We start from the raw sequence: 22293 nt of genomic DNA, 5'->3' as shown, positions 1-22293 counted from the left end.
CAGAGTGAGTTCTCTAAGGACAAGGCTTATACATTATTTATCTTCATAGTCCCACAGTACCTAATAAATGTCTTTCTAACAGCAAAGAGCTACATAAACACCTACTCAATTAATCCAGATGAAAGAAAAAGTTAGAGTGGAGCTCTAATTACGATGATCTGTTTGGATGCGCTTTAGGAGAAAGCGACTTCTCAAGTTCTATAGTCACAGGGACCCACCTTCAGACTAGTAATGAGCAGAGAAGCACTCAGAAGTGATTACCTATAATTGACATAGCATTTTCATAAGGGAAAACAAGTTCAGAAGAAAGCCCTTCAGTCAGCCAAATCTATTTTCTTCTCCAGTATTTCAAAGGAAGTAAATTCCTACCTTTGTATCATAAAGTATGCATTTCTCTCCAATACCTAAGTTCTCCTCAGCAGTTTATAAAATTGCTATCATCAACTATTTTTCTAGTTACAGTTTTTTCTCCTAAGTTCAAAGTACAAAAGTTTAAATGATGTCAGTTCAAGTAGCAAAACTTTTGTTTTCCCCCACTGGCATTAATTTCTTATTTATAATCACTGTACACAGCAGCAAAATTAAAACTCATTTCATACAAATACACTAGATGGCACAGATGTCTGTTTTAGAAAACAAGGAAGAGAAAAAAGAGGAAAAATGAGAAAGGAAAGAAACAGTGAGTCAGAAACTAGAACAAACCACTCAAATTTCAAAATTTCATGTGGCTAAAATGAAAGCAAGACAGGCAGTAAGGAGGTGATTCCAGGAGGTGTAATATTCCAGGACAGCTTCCACGTTCTAAGTTGAATCAGTCCCATTATTGCTTTAACTAAGATGATTATTATCATTGTAAATTCAACTAGTAATTTAAGCATGCTTTAAGAGAAAGACCGTTTTTCTTTTTAAGTAACAAGATTATTAGGATTAATAATAATATATTGTGTATACACAGTAGCAGGCACGAAAGACAATGCAGGACGGTATCTGTGAGCTAGAAATCCACCAGTTAACTGTATTATACAGCCTGGAGATAGATCTAGTCACAAAAGTGAGTAAGGAGTATGTTATAAAAATTAAGTTTCCAAAGTTATTAGTGAGGCTTCCACTTCTGGTCATCATGAAAAAACTGGCACCAGACTTGTCTTCTTATGGTAAACAAATAAAAAACAAAAGAAAAGAGGCAACTATTTTCATGCATTAGCCAACAGACAGGAAATAACTGTAAAGTGGCCTTTTCTTAAGTTCTGCCAATAATCTGAGTGCCTGCTAGAGTAAAATTCAGTACCCTTCAAAAAAAACAAAACAAAACAAAACAACATGATCCAGACTCCCTGCAATGCAGAGTGTACAATAAAACTTACTGAACTGAACATGTGAAGAAACAGAAAAATGTGACCCACAGGCAAGAAAATTAAAAAGCAGCCAATAGAAACTCATGTTCCAAATCTAAGAATTAGCTGACCATAAAGTAGTATATTATCTATTTCCTTTTTTTTTAAATATTTTTTAATGTTTTATTAATTTCTGAGAGAGAGAGAGAGAGAGAGAGACAGCATGAGCAGGGGAGGGTCAGAGAGAGAGGAAGATACAGAATCTAAAGCAGCTCCAGGCTCCAAGCTGACTGTCAGCACAGAACCCGACACAGAGCTCGAACCCATGAACCGTGAGCTCATGACCTGAGCTGAAGATGGCACTTAACCAACTGAGCCACCCAGGCACCACTTTTTAAAATATTTTTTAATGCTTGTTTATTTTTTGAGAGAGAGAGAGAGACAGAATATGCATGGGGGAGGGGCAGAGAGAGAGAGACAGAATCCGAAGCAAGCTCCAGGCTCTGAGCTGCCAGTACAGAGCCCGGTGCAGGGCTTGAACTCACTCATGAACTATGAGATAATGACCCGAGCCAGAGTCAAAAATTCAACTGACTGAGCCACCCACATGCCCCTCAATTATCTATTTATGAATAAGAAAGTGACACTAAAGCTTAGTGGCTTAAAATAACAATTTATTATCCTCATAGGTTCTGTGCATCAGGAATTCAGGAGAAGCTTAGGTAGAAAGCTCTAGCTTAGGGCTTATGGTGGCTAATTTTATGTGAACTTGGCTAGGCCACAGTGTCCAGATACTTGGTCAAATATTATTCAAGATGTTTCTGTAAGGATGTTTTTATATGATGCTAGTTTTTAAATCAGTGGACTCAGTAAAGCAGACTGTCCTCCATAAAGTAGGTGGGCCTCATCCAATCAGTTGAAGGCCTGAACAGAACAAAAGACAGGCCTCCCCAGAGCAAGAGGGAATTGTGCCCCAAAGGGGTCTTCAGACTTTAATTGTGACATCAACTCTACCCTAAATCTCCAGCCTGCTAGCCTACCCTGAAGATTTTAGACTTGCCAGTCTCTGTAATTCTATGAGCTAGTTCATTAAAATAAATCTGTCTCTCTATACACATGTTCTATTGGTTCTCTTTCTCTAGAAAACCCTGACTAATACAGGGTTTCTCAAGAAACTTCAGTCAATGTACAGGCCAGGCCTACAGTCATCCAAAGACAGTTAACTTATATAACAGAAAAGCTGGTGCTGGTTTTGGTGGGAGACTTTACCACCACGTGGGCCTCTCCACAAGCGATTTGAATTCATCGTGTGGCAGCTGGCCTCCCCAAAAGTATATACTCTGAGAGAGGGAGAGCTAGGCAGAAACTATCCTTTTTATGATTTAGCCTTGGAAGTCATATATAGCATCGTTCTGCTACATTCAATTCCTTAGAAACAGATCCATTTTCAAAGGAGGGAAATTAATTCCTTAGAAACAAATCACTAAGTCCAATCCATCTTCAAAGGGAGGGAAGGAATTTCCACCTTTTCAAAGGAAAATCTCAAAGAATTCAAGGAAAAGATAAACAAAATGGATGAGGGGATGAGGAATCCCAGCCAAATAATGGAGACTATAAAAAATAATCAAATGGACAGGACACCTGGGTGGCTCAGTTGGTTAAGCGTCCGACTTCAGCTCAGGTCATGATCTCACGGTTTGTGGGTTCGAGCCCCACATTGGGCACATTGGGCTCTGTGCTGATGGCTAGCTCAGAGCCTGGAGCCTGCTTCAGATTCTATGTCTCCCTCTCTCTCTGACCTTTCCTTGCTGCCTCTCTCTCAGAAATAAATAAAACATTAAAAAAAATTTTTTTAATAACCAAATGGAAATGCTAGATTTGCAAATTATATCTGACATGAAAAATTCACTGGACAAGATTGAAAGCAGATTAGCAACGGCAGAAGAAAATGTCAATGAACATGAAGATAAATGAACAGAAATTATCCAATCTGAATAAGTAGAAAAAAGATTGAAAAAAATGTAATAGAGTCCCAGTGACCTATGAAACAATACCAAAGTCCAACATACATACAGGATAAATAAAAGGAAAACTCCACAGACGTACATCATAGTAAAACTGCTGAAAACAAAAAGGTAAACATAGTATCTTAAAAACAATCAGAGACGGCAACTTCTCAAGAAAATTCCAACCTGTTTTCTATAGTTAAACATATATATTACCACATGACCCAGTTATTTCACTGGTAGGTATTTATCCAAAAGAAATGAAAACATGTCCACACAAAGAACTGAACATGAATGCTGACAGCAGCTTTATTTACAACAGTCCCAAAAAGAAAGCATGCAATATCTGTCAGTAAGAAAATGGATAAATAATCTGTAATATAGACATATAATGAAATACTACTCACTAGTAAAAAAAAAAAAAATAACATTGATAAATCCTAAAACAATTATGCTGAAGAAGAAAGTCCAAAATAATTCATACTGTATGATCTTACTTATGGAATTCAAAATTATAATGGCAAAGATCAGATCAGTGGTTGCCTGAGATAGAAGGTGTTGGGGAGAAAGAACAGACAAAGGGGCACAAGAAATCCTATCAGAATGAAAGATATGTTCTGCACCCTGATTACGGTATGGTTTCATGGGTGTATACAACTGTCAACAACATCACATTTTAAGTGGATAAAGGCTAGCATAAATAAATCATTTTTCAATAAAGTTGATTTTGAAAAACAATAGCCAGAAGGGAAAAACACATTACATACAATGATATGAATGACAGCTAACTTCACAGCAAAAAGCAGTGGAGGCCAGAAGATGATAAAATGATATCCTTATAAGCAATGAAAGAATAAACAAAACAAAAAAACTTTCCAACCCAGAATTATTTGTCAAGAATATCCTTCAGAAATAAGGGTGAAATAAAGACATTTCAGATAACAAAAACTAAACTTGTTGCTGGCAGACCTTAAACCAGAAGAAATGTTAAAGGAAGTTTTCTAGACAAATGGGAGATAGACCCAGATGAAAATCTGGACCTTAAAAACGAAAAGCAGAGCAGCTTTTCGTTTTTATGTAGGTAAATGGAAAACACTACATTTTTGTGCTCCCCTTACTTTAAGTTTTAACTGACAATTTAAAGCTCATTATATTGCAGGATCTACAATGAATGTAGGTATAAAATACATGACAAAACAGCACAAAGGCAGGGGGAGGCAAACAGTTATTACATTTTACATGAAGTGGTATAGTACTAGCTCTAAGTCAATGTGAAAAGTTACAGGTACATATTGCAATCCCTAGATTAACTGCTAAAAAAAGAAATAGATAATATGTAAAAAACTCAACAAAGGAATTAAATTGTATAAAAAATAGTCCATTACCAAAAGAAATTAGGGAAAGAGGTACAGAGAAACAAACAAAAGGAAGATGGCAAGATGGCACACTTAAACACAACCATATCAATAATTACACTATACTTAAATGGACTAAACACTCCAATTAAAAAGCAGAGACAAACTGGATAAACAGCAAGACCTAATTTATATGCTGTCTGAAGGAACTACACTGTAAAAATAAGGACAGGGTGAAAATTAAAGAAAGCGGATATATCATGAAAACAGGAAGCAGAAGAAAGATGGTGAGGCTGTATTAATATCAAAGTAAACATCAAGCTGGGTGCCTGGGTGGCTCAGTTGGTTAAGCATCCAACTTTGGCTTAGGTCATGATCTCATGGTTTGTGAGCACAAGCCCTGCATCAGGCTCTCTGCTGTCAGCATAGAACCCACTTTAGATCCTCTGTCTCCCTCTCTCTCTATACCTCCCCTGCTCACTCTCTTTCTCAAAAATAAACATTTAAAAAAAAGAGTTAACATCAAGCCAAAGAGTATATAACCAGAGATAAAGAGAGACATTTTATAATGGTAGAAGGACAAAGAAGATATAACAATGATAACTATTTATGTACCTAATGACAGAACTTCAAAATCCATAAAGCAAAAATTGAGAGAATTAAGGCAAACAGTTATAAACAAATTCACAATCATATCTGAAAAGTTTAACAACCCATTCTCAGAGTAAAAAAATCAGTAAGGATCTAGAAGATTTGAACAATACTATCACACTAAATTGATCTGACCAACAATTTCAGAATATTGTAATCAACAAACACAGAATAACATTCTATTTAATTGCAACTGAAACATGTCACCAAGAAAGACTATATGCTGAATTATAAATTAAATACAATTTAAAAATTGACATTCTACAGGGTAGTTCTTGACTATAATGGAATTGAATTAAAAATCAATAAGAAAATATCTAGAAAATCCTCACATATTTGGACATTAAACCATAAACTTCTAAATAACCCAATAGTCAAAGAAAAAAAGGAAAATTAGAAAATATTTCTAATTCATAATAAAGAAAATATGCTATAGCAAAATCTGTGGGATAAAGCCAAAGCAGTGCACAAAGAGAAGTTTACAGCTGTAAATATTTATATTTAAAAAAGAAGAAAGGTTTAAAATCAACAGTATAAATTTCTAACTTTGGAAAGAGAAAATTAAATGGAGAAATGATAGAAAAAAATCAATGAGATAGGAAACAGAAAAACTGCAAAGCAAAATACTGAGTTTTTTAAAGATTAATAATATTGATAAATCTCTAGACCAAGATGATCAAGAATAACAGAGATAAAAGACAAATGACCAATTTTAGGAATGAAAACTGAGCCATTACTATAGATTCTACAGACAATAAAAGGAAAATTAGGTATGTATATTTGTATTATGTCAACTTAACCAAAGCTGTAATTTCATTTCCTAGAATTCTCCTCATTGCCTAGTTTTGGATCAGTGTGTGCCACATGATTCATTATGAGTGAAACTTAAAAGTCAGAAATGAATCAACACAGAACGCTGGTTCAGGGCATGAAGTGCATTTGCAGCTCAAGCATACTGTACTTACCTGCTGGCTCACCCTGCTAATGTGGGGCAGCTCCTGCCAGATTTCCTCCTTGAGATTTTCTGACTCCCCAGCCACATGTATACTTAAAACTGTTCTGAACAGTGTCAGCTTCTTCAATAGGAACCCCCAATCATCAAAGCTGGAAGTCTTAGAGGCAATCAGAGCTCAACACAGGTTCCAGTCTGTCCTCACAGAGTTCCAGCTCATCTCTGGAGGTTATCATTTGTCCTTTCCACCACTTCATCTTCTCTTCCTGACTGTCCTCGCTACTGACCTCAGGCTTCAGAACCAGACATGACATCAACAGCCTCACATAAACCCTTTAGTCAGCTTGCACATTTGTATTAGGTCAAATCCCAATAAATTTGACAAATTAGAAGAAATGGACAAAGTCTTTGAAAGACAATCTACCAAAACTTACTCGAGAAAAAACAGATAACCTAACTAGACAGCCTAATCCTTATTTATTTTTAAGTCAATGGAATAGAACAGAATACTGAGAAACAGACCCACACACACAGCAAAATAATTTTCAACAAAGGTGCCAAGCTAACTCAATGTAAAATGAAAACTCCTTTCAACAAGTGGTGCTTAGAACAACTTGATATATATTTGAAAAAAACTAAACTCAACCTCTAACCGATACTAGACACATGAAATTACTTCAAGATGGATCACAGATTTAACCATAGTTTCTAAAAGAAAAATAGGAGACAACCTTCACCCCTTGGAGTAAACAAAGACTTCTTAAGACACAAAAAGCACTATCCATAAAGGAAAAACTTAACAAGACTTCATCAAAATTAAAATTTTTCCAGGGCACCTGAGTGGCTCATTAGATTAAGTGTCCAACTCTTTGTTTCAGCTCAGGTCATGATCTCATGGTTCGTGGGTTCAAGCCCTGTGTTGGGCCCTGTGCTGATAGTGCAGACTGCTTGGGATCCTCTCTCTCCCTTTCTCTCTCTGCCCCGCCCCTGCTCGTGTGCTCTCTCTCTCTCTCTCTCTCCTTCTCTCTCTCTAAAAATAAATAAATAAACTTAAATAACTAATTAATTAAAACTTTTCCTTATCAATAGACACCATAAAGAAAATTGAAAGGCAAATCAAACTGGAAGAAAATACTCAAGATGCATGTATCTGATAAAGAACTACACAGCATTAATAGAACAACAAATGAACCAGTTAAAAACTGAGCAGAGGACTTGAAAAGACACTGCACAAAAGACATACCAATGACCAAAAGGCCCATGAAAAGGCACTCCACATCACTAGTCATTAGAGAAACACAAGTTAAAACCATAATTATAGCATTTTAGACTTGTTAGGAGGACTAAAATTAAAAATACTGACCATATGAAATGTTGGCAAGAATATGGAAACACTGGACTTCTTGTTCATTGATGGTGAAAGAGTAAAATGGTACAACCCTTTATGAAAAGTTTGGGTATTATAAACGTAAACATATACAGATCTACCCTAGGACCCACCTATTCTATTCTTAGCTATCATACCCAAAAGGATCCAAAACACTCATCCATAAAAACATTGTATAAGAATTATTTATAGCTTCATTCATAATAGCTCCAAACTAGAAATAACTCAAATGTTCATTGAAAAAGGAATATGTAAATTGTGGCATAATCTTATCAGGAATGTATCAATACATGTAACCGTGTGGATGAATCTCAAAACATTATGGTGAGTGAAAGTAACAGACACACAAGAGTTACATATGTTACGATTCCATTTATATGAGGTTTAGTAATAGGTAAAATTAATCTATGGTGACAAAAATCAGGAAAGGTAATGTCCATTAAGGGTTTGAATTAACTGACATGGGGCACGTAATAACTTCCTGAGGTGCAGAAATATCCTACATCTTGATGTAGTACTGATGAAACAGGAATATTCATTTGTCAAAACTCACCAGATGACACACTTAAGATTTAAATTTTATCTCAATATAAAAAGAAAAAAATTCACTTGTGAAAATTTCAACAGTCATCAATAGGATGAATTATATTTTTCAAAGCAGCATATTTTGATGAAAATCCCAAGAGAACTTTATTTTTAATGAATTGGGTTTAATGAGGATTGTAAAAGTAAAAATTTAGGGGCGCCTGGGTGGCTCAGTTCGTTAAGCGTCCAACTTTGGCTCAGTTCCGAATCTCAGTTAGTGAGTTTGAGCCCCACACTGGGCTCTCTACTGTCAGCTCAGAGCCTGGAGCCTGCTTCAGATCTTCTGTCCCCCTCTCTCTCTGCCCCTCCCCTGCCTGCATGTGCTTGCTCTCTCTCTCATTCTCTCTCTCTCTCAAAACTAAACATTCAAGAAAATAAAAGTAAAAATTTAGGTATCTTATCAAATTTACTAACATGAATACTGCTCTGAAATGTAAGGAATGCGACAGACTGCTACTGTGTCCTATTTTTCCACCTACTACAAATTGGTTTTGTGACACTACAACCTTGAAGTAGAACGCCAATGAACTAAATTCTTACAGAAATCAAAAAAGGTAATAGGAAGTAAAAGAAAAAGAAAAATACAGTAAAAGGAAGGCATCATACCTGTTGGGAGAGGTATATATATCCTTTTTTCTAATCTCCTTCTCAAAGCTTCATCAATGTCCCACGGGAAATTAGTAGCAGCCAAAACCATAACCATTTTGGAAGGATCATCATTCTCTAAAGCTCCTCCAACTCCTATGAAGAGTAAAGGTAAAAGAAGGAGTTTTTCTTACAGTCCTTTATTCTCTCCTTCAACCCACATCTCTAAGCATCAGCCACAGGCTGCGTCAGAGGCTCAATGACGAAAATAATGCAGTCCTTCTGACCTCTGAATGGTGGCAGAACCAGACACATCAACAGATAACTATATAACAAGGAGGTAACAATTCACACACTCTAATCCAATAAGAAAAACCTTTTTTTTTTTTTCCTGTTAGAAAATGAATGTATATTTATTTGCTCTGAAAAGAAAAGGCATGGGAGATCATGGTGTTTTATTCCTTATTTTTTTTAATCATGAAATTCCTCAAAAAGTTTTGTTTTAGTTGTTAGTCCAATTTGTTTTCTCAGCAAGAAAGAAGAAGATTCACATCTACGAATGTACTAGCACATAATCACAACGTGACGGGTTATACTGCAGTAATTTTATCCTTCAAACTTCTAAGTGACTTGTTAAAAATGAACAAAAAATTTCAGGTTAAACCTAATAATCAGTCACTACTGAAAATACCATTTCTTTTTATACCAAACCAAATACACGCACATTGAGTCTACTTTTCCAGAATTAAAATTTTAAATAAAAAACTTCGGATTACACAATCTGAAGATGTGTAACTCTAGAAAATGTGTGGTGGAAAAAAAATAAAAAAGTCACAAACTTTATTGATAAAAGTTTCTAGTTATAGCCTGGCATAACAAAGTAGGGAATTTATATTTTTAAAATTTTTTTAAAATATTTATTTTTGAGAGAGAGACACACACACAGAGTGTGAGTGGGGAGGGGCCGAGGGAGAGGGAGACACAGAATCTGAACCAGGCTCCAGGCTCTGAGCTGTCAGCACAGAGCCCAATGCAGGGCTCCAACCCATGAACTGTGAGATCATGACCTGAAGCAAAGTTGGACGCTTAACTGAAAGAATGAGCCACCCAGGCGCCCCACAAAGTAGTGAATTTAAAGCAACCCAGTTCAATATGGTATTTTCTTAATAAATTATTACTAAACTCCTGATTCAACCATTGCCACAAAGAATCAAGCTATCCAGGGTGCCTGGGTGACTCAGTTGTTAAATATCTGACTTTGGCTCTGGTCATGATCTCACAGTTCATGAGTTCGGGTCCCACAGTGGGTGAACTCAAGACCTGCTTTGGGTGAGCCTGCTTCTCTCTCTCTCCTTCTCCCTTTCTCCCTTTCTCTCTCTCTGCCCCTCATGGGATTTTCTCTCTGCCCCTCACTCATTTGCACCCAATCTCTCCCTCTCAAAAAAATAAAAAGAATCTAATAATCAACAGAACAGTAGTCACAAACACACCTTGATGAAATTCAGCTAAATTTATATTCAGTGATATTTTTAAAACATCTGATAGGTTTCCTCTAGATCCCTCCCTCAAAATATAACATATTCTTTTCTTTCATACTTTAGCAGAAATTAAAATGATAAACGCTTTGAAGGAAGGCCATGTATCTTATAGTGCCAGGCACCGTATATAACATACACTACAAGCATTCAGGAAGTATCCCCAGTTGGTGTATAACCGTATTTGCTTTGAAACAACGCATTCTGGATACTAACACATTTTACATACAGCACACAACCACCAGGATAATAATAAACCTCTAAAAGCAGGCTCTGGCCCATCACTCTCTTCCTTCAATGCCATTCCTTTGTCTGAAAAACAAAAGCTTCAAAGCCCAACTCGCCTGTTCCCTTCCATGACTCCCTTGGTCCGGGTGGTACCTTTCCTACTGTGTTTTCACTACACCCAGAGTTTAGTTCTACCACACAATGTATAATGTGTTAAGTTGTCTGCTTCCCAACTAGACCAGTGGTTTTACTCTTAGGTTTCATGCTTTTTATTTTTTTTTAAGTTCATTTATTTATTCACTTATTTAGAGAATTCCAAGCAGGCTCCGAGCTGTCAGCACAGAGGCTGATGCAGAGCTCAAATCCATGAACCCTGAGATCATGACCTGGGCTGAAATCAAGAGTCAGACACTTAACCGATTGAGCCACCCAGGTGCTCGTCAGGCCTCTTTTATACTCTTAAAAATTACTGAGCTCCAAAAAGCTTTTGTCTGTGTGGAATATAACTATCAATATTTACCATTAAAAATTAAAATGGAGAATTTTTTTAGAAGATTAATTCATTTTACTATGACAGTGAATCTACCATTTGTTACTATAAATAGCATTTTATGAAAAATAACCCTGATTTTCAAAACCAAAAGGAAATCAGTAAGAAGAGTGGCATTTTCCCACATTTTTGTAAATCTCTTTAATGTCTGACTCAACAGAAAACAGCTGGATTCTCATATCTGCTTCTGCTTTCCATCTACTATGACATCCTAAATGTCTTGTGCCCTCTGAAAAACTCCACCATATTCTCAGGAGAGAATGAGAATGAAAAAGAGCAAATAGCGTCTTGATATGATCATGAAAATAGTTCAGCCTTTGCAGACCTTTTAAAAGGGTCTTAAAGACCCCTGGGGCCCTGGACCACATCTCTGGAACCTCTGCTCTTAATAGTTAAGCCCTTGCAGGCCCTGACATTCCTTTTCTTTGTAACTTCAGAAGCCGAAAGGGTACACGGTTCATAACAGGTACGCAATAAATGCTTTTGCTGAATGCGTGAACACATGGGTGGGTGAACAAATGACTGCAAATAAATTCGGGCTGCCTTCTAGTCCCTTCACTGAGGATTTCCACAATATGAATCTACACAACATTCCAAAAGGAAATAAAACAGTTTGGCAACAGTAATTAAATACCAATTACCATCCATCTGAATGAGCAGTTCCGACTTGACTCTGCGACTTGCCTCGTGTTCATCAGAGGTCCCTCTTCGACTGCAGATGGAATCTATCTCATCAATGAAGATCGTGGTGGGTGCATAAAATCTAGCCTTAGTAAAAAATATTTTAAAGAAACCATTCAATAAGCTCATAAAATAATCTGAATTTTTTAATGCCATTTCCTCCTCCCTAAAGCAATGGTAAAAAAAATAATAATAAAAAAGAGCAGAGATTTCTCACTGCTTTAATGTCACCATTTGGTTATCAGCAGAGATTAAATCATTTATAGTACATAAAGTAAATTTCTAAAAATAAAAGTTATATGGTTGGTGAAGGTGGGTGTCATATATGGGGATTCATAGTACGATTATTTATACATTCTGTGTTTGAAAATTTCCAAAACACAAATCTTTTTAAAGATAAATTACCAATCTCCATCCTTACATATACATTCTTAAATAACTATTGCAAATCACTTATGAAAAAGGAACAAACTTTAATGACAGATCAATTTGATTCTTAAATACTCTGCTCAATCAGCTCACTAGAAACAAAGAAATATCAAACACTCACAATTCCAAAGTGCCTTCAACTCTCCCTGGAAAGGATGCTGAAGGGCCTTGTCTTACATCAGAGAGGAAACCACACATTCGACTACTCCACAAAACCTACTACTCCACACTCGTGTGTCAAGAACTGTTCAACTATAAGTCCATTTGCCCTTTTAAAAAACAGATACCCAGGTGAATGGGTCTAGATTATAGGGATATCATTTGTCTACACAGACAGTACTTTGAAATGTGAATATATATATCATCACTCACCATTTCAAACAACAGACGGACTAACTTCTCAGATTCACCTCTGTATTTAGATGTCAGTGTAGAAGAGGAAACATTGAAGAACGTTGTGCCACATTCAGTGGCAACAGCTTTAGCTAGCATAGTCTTCCCAGTGCCAGGGGGTCCTACCATCAGTACACCCTGAAATTTCAATAGATGTATTAAATGTTTTATCAGATTAAAATGCATTCTTATAAAGTATCATCACCTATTGACGTACATAAAAATTCCCATCAAAAGGTAAACCCAATTATCACAGCAAAATCATGGTTCATTTGACATGAGTATCATTTCATAGATTTAAAGAAATGAAGACTGATTTCGAATCTGAGGTAGTCAGAGATAGGTGTTACAATAAAAGGCCCAGACAATAAGAAATCTCCTGATACATTTAGAAAGAACCTACCCAGGGGCACCTGGGTGGCTTCGTTGGTTAAGCGTCCAACTCTTGGTTTCAGCTCTGGTCATGACCTCATGGTTCACGAGTTTGAGCCCAACATTGGGCTCTGTGCTGTCACTGTGGAGCCTGCTTGGATTTCTCTCTCTCTTCGTCTCTGGTCCTCCCCCACTTGTACTCTCTCTCTCAAAACAAATAAATAAGCTTTAAAAAAAAAAACCTACCCAATTTTCTTAAAGCTGGGAGAAGATACATCTGAAATTGAGCACTGCTTAAGAATGACTACTCTAGGAGCCCCTGGGTGGCTCAGTCAGTTAAGCGTCTGACTTCAGCTCAGGTCATGATCTCATGGTTGTGCGTTCAAGCCCTGTGTCAGGCTCTGTGCTGACACTTCAGAGCCCAGAGCCTGCTTTGGATTCTGTGTCTCCCTCTCTCTGCCCCACCCCAGCTTGCACTCTGTCTCTCAAAAATGAATAAATGTTAAAAAAAACTTTTTTAAATGACTGCTCTATTTAAACATAAAACATTTTCTACCACGTCTAGTAGAATTACATATCCCTTGCCCTCCTAAGGGACAAAACTTTTCTTCCACAACACATAATATACAGTTTTTAATCAAAAATAGATCCACTTATTAGTAAGGTAACTGAAATCCAGTGGCAATCCAAGCATAACCAATTTAGCTAGCATTTCGTCAGCTTAATGTGCTAGACAATAGTTTATATAAAAAGTGTTACCGATGAAAGAGCCACTAAATAGAACACAGACTAAAAACTAGATTTTACTTATTTCTCACCTCTGAAAACAAACAAAAACTTCTGTAAAACTAAATCAATATAGAGTAAAAATATCCAGGAACACCAATCCTTTAGTGTTGAAGACTACTGGATTTTCAAATACTTCCTATTTTCTTCTGACACTTTTTTAAAAAATGTTTTTATTTATTTCTGAGAGAGAGAGCGAGAGAGACAGTGTGAGCAGGGGAGGGTCAGAGAGAGAGGGAGACACAGAATCTGAAGCAGGCTCCAGGCTCTGAGCTGGCTGTCAGCACAGAGCCCGACGCTGGGCTCACACCCAAGAACCATGAGATCATGACCTGAGCTGAAGTCAGACGCTTAACCGACTGAGCCACCCAGGTGCCCCTCTTCTGACTCTTTTAATGGGAGTGCAGATATATGGTTGACACTACATTTCTTTTGTGTAATAGTTGATGATCTTACTAATTCTTTCCATTTAATAAGCTTTTGGGGATTTAAATTTTGAAAACTATGTGCACATAAAAGTTTCAGAAATTCACAAATTGTCCAAACCCTTTTCTAGTGTAGAAAGTAGTAACAGGAAAACTCGGTTAAAATAGAGCTGGGAGGCCAGAAGGGGGAGCCCTCGCACCCTACAACCCCCAGTCGATTGCAGACCCAACCGGAAGAGATCTGTCTTGCAGGTCTCCGCTACCTGAGCTACTTCACCACCCCAGCAGGAGGAAGAAACGTTTTTCTCCTCCCTTGGCAACAGTCCAACCAATGAGAGAGTGCCATAACCCAGCCAATGAGAAATCGCTATACTTTAACCTCACACTTTGCTCCAACAGACTTTCTTTTTCTTTTCTTTTTATTTATTTTGAGAGAGAGAAAGAGCAGTATGAAGGGAGTGCAGGGAGCCAGAGAATGAGAGGGAGAATCTCAAGCAGGCTTCCTGCTGTCAGTGCAAAGCCCAACTCAGTGCTCCAAACCAAGGGTCAGATAGATGCTCAGCTGACTAAGCCACCCGGGCGCCCCTCCAGCACACTTTCTCTTTGCAGCCGACCTCCCAATTTCCCCTTTCCTCTATAAACGAGGGCTCCTCTCCTTTGTTCTCCAGTCTTGCCTATGGTTCTGCCATAGCTTGCTTGTCCTAAATTGCAGTTCTCTGCTATTCCTAAATAACCCCCTTTTTTTGCTGGTAAAGTAACTGTTTTATTTTTAAGGTTAACACAGCTATAGAATTTTGACACCTAGAAGGAACAGAGGTCACTAGGGTTTAAAACACTACTTTTCTAAAAAGTATTTTTTGCTTTGCAAGGAGCCTTTAATCTTTCCTTTGCATGAGACTGATATTTTGTACACTGTAAAAACAACTAACAGTATAAGCCCAGCTATAGCAAAATTCATGATTTCTTTTTCTAACATCCCCTTTGAATGTCCTCCTGGTTCCTGTAATGTGCTTAAGTGTGGATACCTCCAACAGGAGCTAATTTCCAAAATGAGCATCTGTACATAGATAGATTCCTCAGTACAGTATTTATAAACTTCAGCTCCTCACGACATTACTATTTCACTTATCCCCTCGGTTTCCTGTATTTCCTTCTCTATTGGCACCTTCCGTCAGTATATAAACACACTCAAGTCTGTCCTGTTAACAAAACCTCCTCCACTCGACCCCACATAACCGCTAGCTACTATCCACCTCACCTTCCCTTCTTGGCCAACCTTCTTAAAGAAATGGTGCACGTTTACTATTTTTTCTCTATGAGCTACAAAATGACTTCCACCTCTACTAATTCACTAAAATGACCTAATTTACTAACCCGAGGGTCATTTTTCAACTCCTGTCTTTTTCCTTCTCTCCGTCCACTGATGGTGCTGACGCCTGTTCATTCCCTTCTTCCTGGAATGCTTGCTCCCGGGGCTGGTTCTGACTCTGTCCCGTCTCTGATACTCCTCCTCCAGACTCTCTTCAGTGCCTTTCACATCTTTTGTCTCCTCTTCCTCCGCCCTTCACATTCTCACAGCAATTCCAAACCTTTTGCTCCTTCCCCTTTATAGACCCTCCTTGAACAATCTCATCCACATTCGTATTATGACAATTTTAAATCCAAACTCCATCCTAAGTTCCACATCTCCATTGCCAATTAGTTGCTGAGTATTTACCTAAGCATACTTTGTTTCTATTTAGACCTGTTCCTCTTCTCAATTTCCAGTATCAGTGCATAGTATGCATGCTGCATGATAAAGAATTTAGCTGTTTTTCCCCCCAGTTCCTGTGAGGAAAAGACCATAAATCCTTGGAATTTCCAAAGTGACAGGAGTGTCTTTGTTGTTTCATTTGAATCCTGAAATTTTATGTTAATGAGGTGACTCATGGTAGGCTGCTGTATAGTTTATGCTAATGAGATGATTCAGATGGTGGCTGGCCTTGCCAGAAAAACCGAGCATGGGATTAGAGGGTTAGGACTTTGAGCCATGTGATGTCAACTAGACCTCCAGAGCAAGGAGACTGGAGATTGAGACACATGGGCAGTGTTTCAATCAATCATGACTATGTAATGAAACCCCAATAAAAACCCTTCACACTGAAGCCTGAGTGAGCTTCCTCCTTGGCAGGACTCTGTATTGTCACACACCCATGTGCCAGGAGGGTGAAGCAACCCGATTCTATGGGGGAAAAAAACAACAGAAGCTTCACTTCCGGCATCTTCTGGATTTTGCCCCTACGCATTTCTTCCTTTGGCTAGATCTGATTTGCCTCCTTTTGCTATGATAAAATTGTAATTGTAAATACAAAGCTTTCCTATGGTCTGTGAGTCATTCTGGAGAATTACCAAATCTAAAGGGGTAGTAAGAACCCCCAAATGTATAGCCAGCTGGCCAGAAGTGAGGGTGACCTGGGGATGCCCAACCTTGTAGTTGGCATCTGAAGTGAGGACAGTCCCATGGAAAAGTGCCCCCAACCTATGAGGTTTGGCCCAATGTGGGGTAGCTGGTGTCCGAAATAACTGCACACTCCTTCAATTCAAGTCTGGAATTCAGGGGTCATGCAACTTGTGCCTCTTCCTCATCCCTATAAACTATTAGTCATAATGTTTATCATTTACCTTCTAGACATCTCTCACAAATCCACCATCTCTCTCTCTCCACCTGCCGTACTTCTGGTCAAGCTGATCTTTCTACCTTTGCAAACCACCCTCCAACTTACAGAGCTTGGGGCGCCTGGGTGGCCCAGCCAGTTAAGCACCCAACTCTTGGTTTTGGCCAGGGTCATGATCCCACAGATCATGAGTTCAAGCCCCTGATCAGGCTGCACTGATAGCACTGAGTCCACTTGGGATTCTCTCTCCATTTCTTTCTGCCTCTCCCCACTGCTCGCTCTCACGCAGCGATCTCTCTCTCTCTCAACATAAACTTAAGAAAAAAAAAAGATTTACGGGGCCCATCGTGATGGACAGGTTTATACCTACTATTCCTACTGTCTTAAAGCTCATTTAAATACCTACTTCTCTCTCTTTTAAATATTGTTTTAACAGTTATAATAAAAAAGGAATGTACAGTAATATGTTGCCAAAGTTTGATAGATCTAGAACAGCCTATATAAGTTTTTGAATTGTAGAAGACAATCAAAATGCTATGGGTATTTCAAGTTATTTGGAATACCCTCTTTACTTTTAGGCTTGTCAGAAAAGGAAGAGATATTGAGAAGAGAAACAGACCTTCCTAGGTAATTCAGAAGGGCAAAGTAAGATCACGATTTTATTTCACCCTACCACTCAGATTTGCCTATGACTAAGACCAAACAAAGCTCTAAGCAGCCATTGTTAGAAGGTTCTTTTTATGATGCCAAAATAAAAACAATGGGTTTAGGAACTAGCCCTAGGCAGGCTTTTTACTCTAAAGTAGAGGGCAGGTCTTAGAATTATGTGATGCCTACAGGCGCCTGGGTGGCTCAGCTGGCTGGGCTTCTGACTTCAGCTCAGGTCATGATCTTGCAGTTTGTGAGTTTGAGCCCCACATCGTGCTCTGTGCTGACACCTCAGAGGCTGGAGCCTGCTTCAGATTCAGTGTGTCCCTCTCTCTCTGCCCCTCCTCCACTCACACTTCTGTGTGTGTGTGTGTCTCTCTCTCTCTCCAAAGTAAATAAACATTAAAAACATTTTTTTAAAGAATTATACCATGCCTATATGAAGTGATCAAAACAATTATTAGTGAGAAATACGCCAACTTTTAGAAAGGTTATTTATTCGATCAAACACTTATTCTATAAGATTACCTGCTGTTTAGGGGCACCTGGCTGGCTCTGTCAGAAGAGCAGGCAACTCCTGACCTTGAGGTCGTGAGTGTGAGCCCCATGTTAGGTGTACAGATTACCAAATAAATGAATAACTGAATGAATGAATGAATGAATGAGTGAATGAATGAATGAATGAATAAAAAGGCTACCTATTTAATTTGCTTAACTTTTTATTTGTAGTAACCAACATCTAGAAAATTCTTAAAGCTCATCCCTAGCTTGGCAAACCTGAGGGGAGTGACTTAACTGAAGACTGTTGTATCAACACTCAGTTCCCCCACTTGCCGTGCAGAGGCGACGTTCCCCAACTACAAATTCAAATACGGGTAGTTGGGGGTACACAAACCTCTTCCAGCCTCTACTCACCACATTAACAAGCATGTAAAGCAACCATAATACTGTCTTTCATTCTCACGTCAGCCACATATTTATACCTGTTTTATCCTAATTTTAAATGCTCACCTTCCATGGCCTTCGAATCCCTTTGAAAAAGTCAGGCATCCACATCGGGAGAACGACAGCTTCCCTCAGCAACTTCTTAGCCTCCTCCAGATCTGCTATGTCATCCCTTTGCAACAACAGCAAAGTTTCATGTTTATTCTTAGGGGCAATACTAATTCTTTTCAGTTTTTATTTATGAAGCTATTATTATATTAAGAACATTAATTAATAGTGCATAAAATGATCAGTGAAAATGTACGGCAGTTATTAATTAGGACATGTTATTCAAAGAACAACCTTCGTCAGTTATGTCAACAGCAAATTAATATGTAAAATGTCTTGATTATATTTTTAAAGAAGAATTGTCCTATCAATTCTACACACTAATATATTATGGATGAAGTCACAGTCAGGACATTAGTGGGTAAGAAGAAAAGACTCCCACCAGGCCAACTAGTAACTTACTTTCTCTGCTACTTTAATTCAAGAAATTAAAGACTAACCAATGAATGCTAGGATTCCTGGATACGATGTCTCTCTCAAGGGCTTCCACCAGATCCTTATCATAGCCTGCACCATCAAATTTAGGAATTTCACCATCACTTGCTCCGTCTTGCATATTCTTCCTTCCCTGGAGACAGGTATAAAAAAGTACTGTTTAATAACAAAAGATAATTTTAGGGACGCCTGGGTGGCTCAGTTGGTTGAGCGTCCAACTCTCTCAGGTCATGATCTCACGGTTTGTGGGATTGAGCCGGCATCGGGCTCTGTGCTGACAGTGTGGAGCCTGCCCTCTCTCTCCCTCTCTCTCCGCCCCTCCCTGACTCATGCACTCTCTCTCTCTCAAAATTAATAAACATTTCTAAAAAACACACCAAAAAAACCAAGATAATTTTAATTAACATCACTGAGCTTTCAAAATATTATAATGTAAATCATTTTTTAAAATCATTTTTCATTATTTCAAGATAATGTTTTCTGATTACCCAAATGCCATCCTTCCTTGTTCATTTCCTCAGAAACAGATGAATTGGCCAACTTTATTATACCCTCCCTTCAAATTTACATCCATGGAGGGACAGTTGCAAGTGACACTAAAATGACCCTTGCTAGATACTTCTGAATTTGTGGATGCAGAGAATTTCCACCACCAGCAGAGAATACACAGAATATTAATGCAAAGGACAAAACAACATTAATTTACTGAGAACCTACTACATGCCAATAAATCTCACATATAACTTATCTCATTTAATTCAACAAGGTAGGTATTATTATCCTTATTTTTACAAATAAGGACCTAGGACTCAGGTGAAATAACTTAATCAACCACACTTATTAGATGGCAGAGTAGAGATTTTAATGCAGCTCTTCCTGACTCCCCGAACCCATGCCCTTTACACAACATCAGACCACCTCAGGCCTACCTGTCAGCTTACAGCTTAAGAGCCTTACAAACTATGACCTCCTTCACAGCAACCAGGAAGAGGCTGTGGATGGTGAAAGAGTTGGAACTCTGAACTGTATCTTACAAAGCCTTTGCCCTGTTACTCTAAGCACCCCTCAGGATTCAGGATTTCTTCCTAGTAAGGCCCTTGGACCATATCATAAAGCCACTGTAATGATAATGGTAAAAGGACCTTTTTAAATAGTACTATTAAGACCACTAAAGCAATATACTTTACCCCAATTCTTTACTTAATAATATGGTGGCTTTAAAAAAGAATTACATGTTGTTTTCTATGGGGTTCTGCCAAGATTTACTCAGCTTTGAAGAGCTTTAAATGAAATGTGCTCAGTTGCTAGAGATAGTTCAACCACTGGAACTACTTCAGGGGACAGAGCCAAATACCTCCCCAGAGCTTCAGCCCCGCAGTTACTGTCAAATACAAAAATGAAAGGGAAAGTAGTAAAAAAAAAAAAAAAAAAAAAAGAGTCAATATCCTAAGCTTAAATCTGAAGAGAGAGAACAGAATGAACCCTCCTACCACACTTCATCTGAGATACACCACAGGCTGCACTGTAAGTGCTGACAGGGGACGAAAGGGCTCCCTTTGGGCAAATGCTCTAGTTCATTAAACCACTAGGTAAACGACTAAAGAATTATCTTGGTGACTCAACCCAAAAAATGAATAATTTTCTGTTGCTGGGTAGCACAGTGACACTATTAAGCTAAATTTTCAGAAAGATTCTTGTATTTCAGATGACAGATATCAATACTGACACTATTAAAAAGAGTAAATTTCAGGGTGCCTAGGTTGCTCATGACTTCAGCCTAGGTCATGATCTTGCGGTTCATGAGTTCAAGTCCTGCGTGGAGCCCTGTGCTGACAGCTCAGAGCCTGGAGCCTGCTTTGGATTCTGTGTCTCCATCTCTGCTCCTCCCTTGCTTGTGCTGTTTCTGTCTCTCTCCCTCTCTCAAAAATAAACAAACATTAAAAAAGAAAAGAGTAAATTTCTGGCATACCTACGCAACAAACATAACATCTACAAATTTAAAATGAGCTCAGCCTAGAATCACATTTTATAACACAGGTAGGGCGCAGTTACAAAGCCACATTCAAACAAATCGCTGGAAACTGTAATCACTTTAAAAACTCTTCTAGGAGCGCCTGGATGGCTTAGTCCATTGAGCGTACAGCTCTTGACTTCAGCTCAGGTCATAATCTCACAGTTCGTGGGTTCAAGCCCTGCATCGGGCTCTGCGCTTGGGATTCTCTCTCTTCCCCTCCCCTGCTCGTGCTCTCTTTACAAAAATAAATAAATAAACTTTTTAAAAAATCAACTCTTCTAGAAATAAATCAGCTAAAGAATGCAACAGAAACAGCTATATGAGACTTAAGCCTTGAAATGGCATTGCAATTTAAGACCTACCAAAAAATTGCTATTAAAAAATATAAGTAGACATCCATTTTAATATGAATGTCCAAGTGGTAGGAAAGACTTGATAAATACTACCGAGGGAAAGAAAAAGCTGTACACTTATCTGAAAGAAACAGAAATCAGAGGATTTTTAAGAATGATAAATATGTGAGCATCTGTCTAACAAGTTTCATTGTGCATTAGGTTTTATCGGTAGATGCATAGACACTATCTGCCTTCAATGGGCATCTAGTCTAGTAGGGGGAACAAGTAACAAGTTAAACAAAACAAAACCACACATAATTATAAACTGTGAAATGCTATGAAAAATGTGAGTGGTCAGTGTGGCTAAAAGGTATTGAGCAAATGAAACAGATTGGAGACACAGGCAGAGTCCAGCTCACCTAGGCCCCTAATAGGGTCAAAAGGAGGAGTCTGGATTTTATTCTAAGTACATGGGGAAATTTTTGAAATGTATTCAGTAGGGAAATAACAGGATATGACTTACATTTGTAAATGATCCTTCTCCCTACCATGTGGGAAAAGGATGTGGTAGAGGGAGAAGAAGTAGAGAAAGAAAAGCCTCTGTTACAGCACTCAGGGTCAAGCCTTTTAATTTGCAGAAGAGAAAATGTAGGTGTAAGCCAGTCAAATGACCTGCCCTAGAATCCAAAGTTTATCAAAGGTAGAGAGGAGATTTGAACACAAATTAAGTACCCTCAAAAAGATTCTAGGAACTCTTACAAGTCAAAATGGTGAGGCTATTAAAAAAAAAGATTAAGGGAAACTAAAAATAAATAATTTGGTTACATTGGGAAGTCATCAAAATGGCTTTTTTTTTTTTTTTTTAATTTCTAGGAGAGAGAGAGAGAGAGAGAGAGCAGG

General features: G+C 38.1%; 1 protein-coding gene across 5 annotated transcripts in view; it reads right to left on the bottom strand.

Moving 5' to 3' along the window:
- Positions 1-22293, bottom strand: part of KATNAL1 (katanin catalytic subunit A1 like 1) — a 98916-nt gene that overhangs the window by 19445 nt on the left and 57178 nt on the right. For 4 of the 5 annotated variants that reach the window (XM_039254818.1, XM_039254793.1, XM_039254811.1 and 1 more), the window contains exons 5-9: positions 19050-19177; positions 18568-18673; positions 12651-12809; positions 11810-11936; positions 8877-9011 (exon numbers count right to left, since the gene is read on the bottom strand). In XM_039254818.1, the coding sequence (XP_039110749.1) occupies positions 8877-9011; positions 11810-11936; positions 12651-12809; positions 18568-18673; positions 19050-19177 (655 nt within the window). The remainder of the gene's footprint in view (positions 1-8876; positions 9012-11809; positions 11937-12650; positions 12810-18567; positions 18674-19049; positions 19178-22293) is intronic. The other variant, XM_039254826.1, reaches the window with a different exon arrangement.

The sequence above is a fragment of the Hyaena hyaena genome, unplaced genomic scaffold (assembly GCF_003009895.1).
Source record: "Hyaena hyaena isolate Hyena2069 unplaced genomic scaffold, ASM300989v1 scaffold_11, whole genome shotgun sequence".
Lineage (NCBI taxonomy): Eukaryota > Metazoa > Chordata > Mammalia > Carnivora > Hyaenidae > Hyaena > Hyaena hyaena.
This window is presented reverse-complemented; position numbering and strand designations above follow the sequence as displayed.